The sequence below is a fragment of the Erpetoichthys calabaricus genome, chromosome 2, assembly GCF_900747795.2.
Source record: "Erpetoichthys calabaricus chromosome 2, fErpCal1.3, whole genome shotgun sequence".
Classification (NCBI taxonomy): Eukaryota; Metazoa; Chordata; class Cladistia; order Polypteriformes; family Polypteridae; genus Erpetoichthys; species Erpetoichthys calabaricus.
This window is the reverse complement of record NC_041395.2, coordinates 195,843,193-195,853,558: the sequence shown is the minus strand read 5'-3', so window position 1 is coordinate 195,853,558 and position 10,366 is coordinate 195,843,193. Positions and strand designations below refer to the sequence as shown.

The following is a 10,366-nucleotide window of genomic DNA, read 5'->3' as shown; positions in this document are numbered from 1 at the left end:
CTTACAAAACCTATACCGTTATCAAAATGCCTTAGCAAATCATAGGCATGTTCAATATCAAAGAGAGGGGAACAATATCACAAATCAACCAAACAAACAGATAACTATATTGCATGAATATTATATAAACATGAACAGTACACTGCTAATTATATTTCAAAAACTGGAACCACAACCACCAGAACACCCAAACTATTACAGATATAATGACTTATTAACCAGGTGATGCATAAAAAGGAAGCTATCAAGATATACAAAGCTAATCACATCTTAGCTGCCTCCATAATGCAGGTTCATGTGCCTGTCTAACTAGTGCCTGCCTAATACTCACAGTTCTCAAAGCACAACCACAATTTTTCCTTTACCACCCTTCCTCGTACTTTTTTTCTTTGCTGGTTAAGTGTTTGTCCCAAGGGAGCAGCCTTTAAACCGTCAATTACCCTTGCAAAGTCCTTGAGCAACCCCCAATGTCCCTGTTTACACTGTAATATGTTAGGGGTCACTGTTGGCCTTTTATACACAACAGACAGACGCTCTGGACACATGTTAAAAGCATAACTGCAATAGTGCCCTCAAACACCTCCACCACAATAAACAGGCAATTCACCAATAATAATACTGATAATAAACACAAATCTCTCCTCCACATCTCCCAACAAGCACTGTCCTACTCCTCCCGACTCTGGCTCGCCTGCTGGGTCTTCAGCAGTCCTTTAAATAGTCCTTGACACAGAAGTGCTTGTGTTCTTCCGTCCACGTGACTTGTCAGCACTTCTGGGTCAGACAGAGAATTAAAGTTCTTTAATCAGCCTGGAAGTACTTCTGGGCTCCTGTCCTCATGACTTCCTAGTACTTCCGGGCTATAAGGGAAGCAAGACTCCTCCAGTCCTTCCACAGCACCCCGTGGCGGCACCCACGGCACCCAACATGGCTGAGATAATGAACTCCAAGTCCCAGGATTCCCATGTTGGGAATCCGGAGCTTCACTATACTCTGGGGGACTGTCATCTAGTGTTTTGGGGAGGCAGTGTCCTACAAAAGCTTCCTTCCCCTGTCCTATCATCTCATGGACGTCTCTTACAACACTTAGACTCTATGTTCATTTAATGGCTTCTAGAATAACTGGAACAGACAAAAGGAACCAAATTGTTTATGCCATACAATCTGTAGATATTACTAAGATATGATATGCCAAGATGGTATAGACAAATACCTACTGATAACAATAGTATCAATTATAAACTGTAGATGGGATGCTAAGTCATTAAAGAAAAGCAAATTCCAAAAATGATTTAGCTGCTTGTAGTGGTGGAGTATCATCAGACTCCAAGTAATAAAAATAAAAGAAACATCATGCTACAACACCACAACACATTAGTAATTCTTTGTTTTCAGTGTGGTATGTAATTCTGGACACCAATGTTCAAAAAGATAAAAGGGCACTTGAGGCTGTGAAGAAAATAGCAATCAATCACATCCTGAAGGGAATGTCCTACTCTGACAGCCTGAGGGAGGTGAACTTCTTTGATGTTGAGCACAGATGGCTAAATTGTCAGGATTCTCAAAAATGTACACACAAAGTTGACTCAGCAGAATCCTTTTAGCTAAATAGTGAATTGTATAGTTGAGGACACAAGCAGAAATTAAAAGAATGGGAAAGGACAATAAAGATGAGAAACTGGAAACACTAATTTACTCACAAGGTACTTGGAAACAGTCATCAAAACTGGGAACTTGGGGATAACAAAGGTGCTGTCAACATTTTGAGAGAACTGAATAAGTATTTGGTACAAATTAGATACTTGTCTGCTAGGGCAAGGTATGACAACTCCACAGAATAAATGCTAGGCCACCAACCCGGACATCCCTGTTTACTTCAATGTCTCTTTAAAGAACAAAAAGGGCACTTAATGGAGCAAGAAACCAAAAGGAGAATTTTACTGCATTGCATTAAATTAAGTCATCTAAACAAAAATTGAAGATTTTCAAAGCAGAGAGTCTGCTTTAAATTTAAAAATGACCCTTCTTTTCAGTTCAGGGTAACTTCATTTAAAGCTGCAATTACAATTGCTCTACAAATGCTTTAAAAAGTTCTCAAAATGTGTGTCAACATTGACAAATAAAAATAAAATTACTTTGTGAAATATACAAAAAAAAATCTAGGAGAGATTATTAAACCATTTTCTGCTGACTGGTGGAATTCTGACCTATTTGTTCAAGCGGACCCTTTATTGTGCAAACATGCAAAAGTTTATATAACTTATGCCTCACCATGAGGTTTTCAAACCACAAAGATGTCTTCAGGTGATATTATACTGAGATAATCAAAACCTAGAACTCTCTATCAAGTGTTTCCATCAGTTCTTGGTTTTTAACTGGTTATGTTTTCTTTGGCATTTTCACTTGTTGCAATATTATGGTGAGGAGTGTGGGTTGTGTTAAATATTAACTAACAAAACATAATAGTCTCCAACCAGCTTAATTCATGGTCATGGGGTGACTGGGGCCTATCCAGACAATACTGGGCAGAAAGGTGAAAGTGATCCTGGCTAGACATTAGGAAAAAATGAAGTTACAGAAGGTTCAACATAAAGCTTACATTTTTCATAAAATTAAACTCAGCATACATTTGAGAAATGATTATTTGCTTCAGACATATGAAGTTACTGGAATATTACAGTGCCCACTCTTTTAAACAAAATGAGTCTTATTATTAAATAAGGGCAGAAGATGATAATATTGTGCTGTTGCCCTTTTTATGTTACTCCATGATATCTGTTGCATAATTCTGTCCTTTTCTGACCTGAGTGCATATGGAGCTGGTATTTAGGTTCTCTTTACTTCAGTGGTTTCCATACATTCTACAATCAATATGCAAGGTATGAAGTGCTTTGTGAAAGGTGCAATATAAAACAAAGCCTGACAGCAGGTGAACCCTTTGGGACCCAGTAAAGTTAGCTGAGTCATTAAGTGCAAGAAGCCTCATCAAGTGTGCTGAGACAAATTCAGTATACAGTAGAATGCATTTATTACATAAATATTAAAGAAAATGCAATATGTATAAACAAATTAACTACTCTAAATAATTCAATATATGTTTACAAGCTTCTGTCAATTAAGTAAAGGGAATGTGCTTTGTAATTTTTGATTTCTATCCCATCCATTATCCAAATCGCTATATCATAACTACAGGGTCACAGGGGTCTGCTGGAACCAATCCCAGCCAACACAGGGCGCAAGACAGGAAACAAACCCCGGGCAGGACGCCAGCCCACCGCAGGGTGCGCACACACACACACCAAGCACACACTAATGACAATTTAGAATCACCAATGCACCTAACCTGCATGTCTTTGGACTGTGGGAGGAAACTGGAGTACCCGGAGGAAACCCACGCAGACACGGGGAGAACATGTAAACTCCACGCAGGGCGGACACAGGAAGCGAACCCAGGTCTCCTAACTGCGAGGCAGCAGCGCTACCACTGCACCACCCTTTGATTTCCATAAATATAAATAAAAGTAGGCATCTACACTAAGTGCCATGAACAGTATTTAAAGGTTCTAATGTCACAAGCTTAAAAAGGTGACTAAAAATCAATTTTTATAGATCTTTTTTATCTGGGTGTTCTTGTTTTGTTTGTGGAATGTACTTTATATCCTATATTAAGTAAACATTGCTATACTATTATTAATATCTCGTGCTTTGTAACAGATTTGTTTTTGTTTTTAAAAGCTCCAGGTCATAGTGGTGTGAAAGTTTTATATAAAGTAAGGTTTGAATGACCGACGTAATACGGGAAGATTGTCAATGACCTACTTTCCAATTTCTTTTTTTTGAGTTGTCAGGTTGTAAATCATTTTCCACAAAATCAATTTGGAAAAAACAGTCAATGCAATAAATAAAGAATAAAAATAACTTTATTTCTTTTCAAGTTAAGTCAACATTAACATCAATCAAGCCAGAAACATGGGCTGTGAAACTCTTAAAAAACTCTTAAAAGAAGACATAAAGTTTCATCCTCTTTGTCTAGTAAAGGGTCACAGGGCAGTGGAGATTACCCAAGCAACACAAGACAGGATGCCAGCCCATCACAGAGCCCCCCAATTCATTTTGAGCTTATTGACCTCAAACTTAACAGCTAAATTAAGCTTTGCAGTCTGATTTTCAGGTGTTGTTTTGAGGTGGAGTTTCAAGATTACTAAATACGGTACACACATTTGTATAAAATGTTTCATAGATGCAGATTCTGCACAGTAGAACAAAGCACCTTCCTTTGTGAGTAACACTCTGGCACCTGTAACCCAGTTTTTTATTTTTAAAATATACTTATGTGCTTTCACATTCAGTGGCAGTTCATTCATTGTCAATAGGCCTTTTACATGTTTTTAAAGAAACAATACATTTTGATTTCAATAATGAAATAACGTTTTTGTTCTGCTTAAAATGCAGAATGCTTATTTTAAAATACTGTTTATGATAAAAGCTGCACTCTTAGTTTCATCTCAAGTCTATTGAGACATAGTGTGATATTTGCTTCTAAGTCATCTTCTTTACTTTGTTCCTAAAAAAAACAAACAAAATAAAGTATCAATATCAGTGTACGCAAACAAAAGTCTAGATTTGAGTTTAACATGCATCTTATGATTTACCATTAAATAATCAAGTGCACTGGAATTATGGAACCACAAACTGGATAAGCAATTAAGAATATGATAGATGGTTCATAGCTCCTTTATACATCATACTTCTCGTGTAACCATACAGTATTTTATTGCCGTACAATACATTTTGCTCTGGAATAGGAATAATGAGAACTTCAAGATATTGTATTAGTACATTAAATCTAGAGCAGCTACTACTGTACAATGCTACTAGAGTCAAACAAAGCAGTTATTCAGTGGACGAGTGACACTCTCATTAGGTGACTAAACTATCATCTGTCATTTCAAGTTAGTGTTACTATTAAAGGAAATGTAATCCAACATTTACAAGGTAAACTATATTTTGAGACAAATGATTAATGCTCACTGTTTTAGTTAGCTATAACATTCTGACGTTTGCAAAAGTATTAAAAAATATTTTTAGATGTGAATCATGACATAAACAATGTGTTTTATGTCGCAGAAATGACTAAATTTCATGAAGCTTTGGGACTTGTAACGTAGGAGGCTTAAAAGTGGAAAAATATTCTATGACAAAAACTATTATGGTAAAAGAAGTTTAAATGTCAAGTAAGTACAAACATCATGTATGCAGGTATTCATTACTGATTTTAAATAATTTCAGGATACAAATGCCTGAATATGCCTTTTGTTCTATAGCTGTGGTTCCCAAACTTGGTCATGGGGACCCCCTGGGGCTTCAGATTTTTGTTCCAACCAACTTCTGTTTTTAATTGGACTCCTAGCCTAATTAAGTGAGCTGTTATTTCCCAGTTTCTTTGTTTTGGGGTCAACAAAGAAATTACAAAAGTAAGTGTGTTAATACATTTTTATAAAAATTAAGAAGTTTTATGTGAATAATGTACTTTCTGTCTCTCTATTATTGATTAGTTAGTGGTGCTGACTGAAGCAGTTGCAGCCTTTCATCATTTAGTGTTCTTCTCAGGTGTCTGCTTTACTTGTTTTTGTCACTGTTAGACTACAAAGAAGGGTATGTAGTAGACTACAAAGAATAAGCGAAAAATAATAGGAAAACTACAAAAATGAGTTAAGCATTTAAAGCTATAGCAAAAAAGAGAAATATTTCTAAATGTCTTATAATGTAAAAATCATACTGTTGTGTTATTCAGAATGCAGAACAAGAGAAGTGAAAAAAAAAGATCAGCTATCTAAATGAGATCTATTGTTATCACTTATTGTGAATCTGGTTGGATCAAAAACCTGCAGCCACAGGGGGTCCCAAGGGCTGAGCTTGGGAACCACTGTTCTATAGGAAGTTATTTGCCAAAAAATCATAATAATTCAATTATATTTACTGTTATTTGTCAGAAATGTTTAATGTTTTGCTGTATAATACAATGGTCTAAGAAATGAAAAGCAGACAAAGGAGTTATTTTATAGCCATGTCATACATAAACTATGCTGGTGTTTTAGCCTGTATAAAGTTATAAATGATAGACCATTTTTAGGTAAATACACAAATAAAAAGTAATTACATGAGTTGCTGAATTCGAATCTCCACCCATGTGTCTTTGGGGTTGGCACAAATGTGTTTGCCCTTAATTGTGTGGAACCTGAACAAAATAAACAATTCAAGTTTAGTCAGAAAGGATTATATCACATATGACATTAAATATTGTATGCTACAATACCTTTTAACCATTTACACACACATTTTATTATAGGTTATATTATATTATTAAAAACACATTTTAACTAACAGTACATGTATTTTTTGTTATACCATAGAGCTTTTTGTATCAACAATAAAATTAATTTGCCTGATTCAAGGAAACCAAGACTTACACAACTGCAGGAATATCACAATAATCCTGGGGCGTCTGAATGGAGTAGCCCTTAATTCGTATGAAAGGCAGCTGGTATTTGGAATAGGAGACACAGCAGCCTTCATAATCTTTTATAAAAAGAGAGAATAACAATTAAACTATGCCTCACATTCTCAGTCAAAGCAAACACAACAAGTACAGGCACAAAAACAACTTTCAATTCATTAAGTGGTCCTGCCTTATTTCTGTTATTCAGCTATTTAGCATTAACAGATTTGAAAGGCAAATACTTCTGTTATGCTGGCCAAATGAGAGGGTTTACAGAAGACTGAAGTAAGAAGAGACTCTGAGATGAATGTCGATGAAATTCTCTTTAAAAACAATCAGCAAAGTACAATTTAATCTTTAGAAAAATTGTTGCTTGCAGTCACTTACCTGCTGTGGTTTCTTCACAAAACATAGTCAAAGCCACAAACAAAAATGAGGCTATGAGGACTGCAGCTTTAGCCATCTTCTATGTGCCTTCTCTCTGTCAGTTGTGACTTCTTCAAAATGTCATTTCAGCACACCTGCTTTTATAGCACCTCAATGGGCTTTTCCCAGTCATGACAGCTTGTAATGAACATTTTGGAAACAGGACAAAGAAATTTTCCTGAAGCACTTCCTCTTTATATTTTCCCTCTGACATACCTGAATGATAAGAACAAGGTGAACAGAACTAATGAGTCACTTAATAATATTAGGCTGCTTTTTGTTTTAGCTTTAATACCGAATGTTTCTTTTTTGATAAAAGCTGAGTCCTAAAACACAGTTATCTTACATTATAAAGAATTGGACAAACTTATCTATTCAATTTGAAATGTTTAATCAGACTACTAAAGAATCTGACAACCTCAGTTAACAGTCAGTTAAGGAAGTTTTGAAAGGTTGTTCTAAATGAGATGTATTTCAAGTAATTACCCATCATATGAAGCACAGCTGAGTTGCAAAATGTAAAAGTCAGCCATGATACACATGAGTCAGTAAGTGAAGACGTCATTCATTTATTTGCTTAACCCAGATACAGAAGTGTTGATCAAATATTAATCTTGAATAAGAGTGTGAAACAAAACAACATAGGATGGAGAAAGTAGACATAAAGGAGTATGGAGGGTTTATGTTAATATGAAACAAAGAGAAATTTCTATGCATGTTGAAGAAAGAAGAAGCGTGGTGTTGTAGACAGGCCATATCAGTGTTGTAAGACAGGATCAAAATGTTTAGACACTAGCCAGTTAAACCAAGCAACATAATATCTGCGAACAGTAATCCATTTGGTATAACCTTTTCTATGCTACTCAAATAAAACATGATTGCATTTCAAGATGGGAATAGGTAATCACGTCAGGTCTGGAGAATAATGCTGTAATTTTAAACTTTGGGAACATGCTGAGTCTAATTGTTGTCATGTTTGAGGCATCACTGCATTACCATTTTATATTTTGCTTTGAGATGGCCAGTGGAGGATTGTAGTTGGCAACACCCGACTGTATCCAATGCATGATGTGATTGCCATACCTCTGTTCTAAAGACAGTGTCACATGTCATAGTATTGCCAGGGTTTAATCTCTGGCTTTAGTGCCCTTTCTTTTATTTGTCTATTTTATTGTTCTTTGTATATTCCTTCATGATTGTCATGTTTCAGCCAGTGTTCCTCCTCTGGCTGCAGTTCAAATTTTTGTTTAATGTCCTTTTTGTTCATTCTGTCCCTTTTGTTTACATGAATATTGCTTATATTTATTTGTATTCTTTGTTTTCATTTCATGCATGTATCAATGCCTTGGTTATGTCCCATGTGTTTTGTGGGTGTTTCCCCGAGAAACGGGGCAACCTTCCAATCACTGCCAGAGTGGGCAATTTAAGAAGTATTTTTGGGTCTTATGTGCTTTTGGGATTCATAGTTCACAACAATGATTTATGCTTTTGAATATATTTCATTTTCTTTTTGTTTATGTTCAATTATTTCTTAATGAGGTTTGTCTTATTTATTTACTATCTTAAGTTATTATCTTATATTAGTTGTATATTTAATAATATATATGGTTCTTTGTCAAGTAAAATGTATAATGCACCTAAGGGGACAGGGCCCAATAATACTGCAGCTAAATACTGCAACTGCCCTCAAACTTTGTGTTGGGCTGAGAAGCTTCAGTACTTTGCTGAGTTAATTCACTTCTAGTCTTGCTCAGTTCTGTTAAAAATTCAAGAGTTCCAAAGCACTAAAGTCCCAAGATTACATCTTGCCTGAAGAAGGGGCCTGAGTTGCCTCGAAAGCTTGCATATTGTAATCTTTTTAGTTAGCCAATAAAAGGTGTCATTTTGCTTGGCTTTTCTCTACATTCATAATGGCTAACACGGTACAACACCCTAGTACAGTACTACAGTAATTATTTAAAATGCCCACTAGAGGGGGGAAACAATCATACCCAAGCTAGTCACCAAAAGAGCAACAAAAAACCTATATAAGCAAACAAAAAAAGATTTAGTTATACAAAAAATGCTCTGTGGCAAAAAAATAAGCACAGAAGAGAAAAAACTAAGAGGGCACAGAAGGCAATACTTTCAGAATAGGCAATCATAAAAGCAAACACACTCCCAATACACAAAACCAAGAGTGGACAACAGGCAGAGAAAAATGTCACAGAAATTAATTCTCTATAATTACAAGAGTAATAAACACAGGAAGTTACCACCACCACAATCAACTGCCGGAGATTATGCCTTTAAAGTTCTGCGGGGAGTCCTTTGATTGTGACAGGCAGGTGGCCCCACTGTCCTTGGGGACCACCTGCAAAACACATGACGCATAAAAGATGATATATAGGTATATAACAACTAAATGACCAACACTACAGACATAAACAAAGGAATCAAAAATGAACAACAAAGACAAAAAATACAATACTATCCCTGCAATCCTGTGTTTCTAAATTTTTTGGTTTTGATCTCCAGTTTTTTTTAATCTTTGGATTGTGGACTAATTTAGTTAAATCTTGGTTTCCCCCATGTAGGCAAATCTTTTTGACTCTTTTTAATGTATTATTTTGTAAATGTTTTCATTAATTAAATATATTTTGGTAACATTGGTCTGTATATTATTTAGTTCCTATGTATCTTTTGTTGTTCTCTTATATACTTTCTATTTTCTGGAAATAAGCCCAGTGTTATGTCTCAGCCAAAATCCCCATACTGGCTGGTGTTCAGCTGCCTTTAATGTGTCACCTTTGTTCATTATTGATTTGTGTTAATATTTCTGTTTATTATATGCATTATTCTTTGCTTTTTATTTTGTCTGTGTAAGTATGGCTGTGTTGCATTCCGTGCATTTTGTGGGTGGTTCCCGTAAGAGGCGGGGCCACCTGCTCATCATTGTGAGGTACTGCCCTCACCTTTATAAAAGTTTAGGATAACTTATAGTACCTTGTAGTTAATTGAGAATGCTCTCTAGAATTGGTGAGTTTGTTTGTCTTTTGCTGTGCTATATGCTTTTTGTGATTTTCTGGATTTTTGACCTTCTGCTCTGGATTTTGTCATTGGATTACTGTATTGGGACTTTGTTTGCTATTGGATTGCCTTTGTTACAGGCAACTCCTTCTGCCTTATGTGCTCTAGGAGCTTTCATTTGTTACAGAGCATTTTTTAAAAAAAAATCAGTCTTTTATTTTAGAAAGATCCAGTGTCTGCATTTATATCTAACCAAGGTTTGGTGGTAAATCCCCCTCTAGTGGCCATTTTTAGAAGAGATTTTGAGACTTACATGCTTTGGGACTCCAATTCCTAACACCCAGGAGCAGAGGTGGGTAGTAACGAGTTACATTTATTCCGTTACAAGTACTTGTACTTCTAAGAGTAGTTTTACTGCACTATACTTTTTAC

General features: G+C 35.7%; 1 protein-coding gene across 1 annotated transcript; it reads right to left on the bottom strand.

Annotated features, from left to right (window-relative positions):
• Positions 1-3,902: 3,902 nt before the first annotated feature.
• Positions 3,903-7,082, bottom strand: LOC114644152 (C-C motif chemokine 20-like). Its single transcript, XM_028792386.2, has 4 exons — positions 6,887-7,082; positions 6,471-6,579; positions 6,161-6,238; positions 3,903-4,564 (listed from the first exon to the last, which is right to left on the bottom strand). Exons 1-4 carry the CDS (start codon positions 6,960-6,962, stop codon positions 4,540-4,542), a joined length of 288 nt encoding a protein of 95 aa, XP_028648219.1. The 5' UTR covers positions 6,963-7,082; the 3' UTR covers positions 3,903-4,539.
• Positions 7,083-10,366: the final 3,284 nt, after the last annotated feature.

What these genes read in the sequence shown, in the direction of transcription:
- LOC114644152 (XM_028792386.2), bottom strand. Translation starts at nt 6,962, where the DNA reads ATGGCTAAAGCTGCAGTCCTCATAGCCTCATTTTTGTTTGTGGCTTTG. An exon ending in TTGTGAAGAAACCACAGCAG is followed by an intron (nt 6,580 to 6,886) that starts GTAAGTGACTGC and finishes TTTTTATAAAAG; the next exon opens with ATTATGAAGGCTGCTGTGTC. An exon ending in TGTGATATTCCTGCAGTTGT is followed by an intron (nt 6,239 to 6,470) that starts GTAAGTCTTGGT and finishes TATTTTGTTCAG; the next exon opens with GTTCCACACAATTAAGGGCA.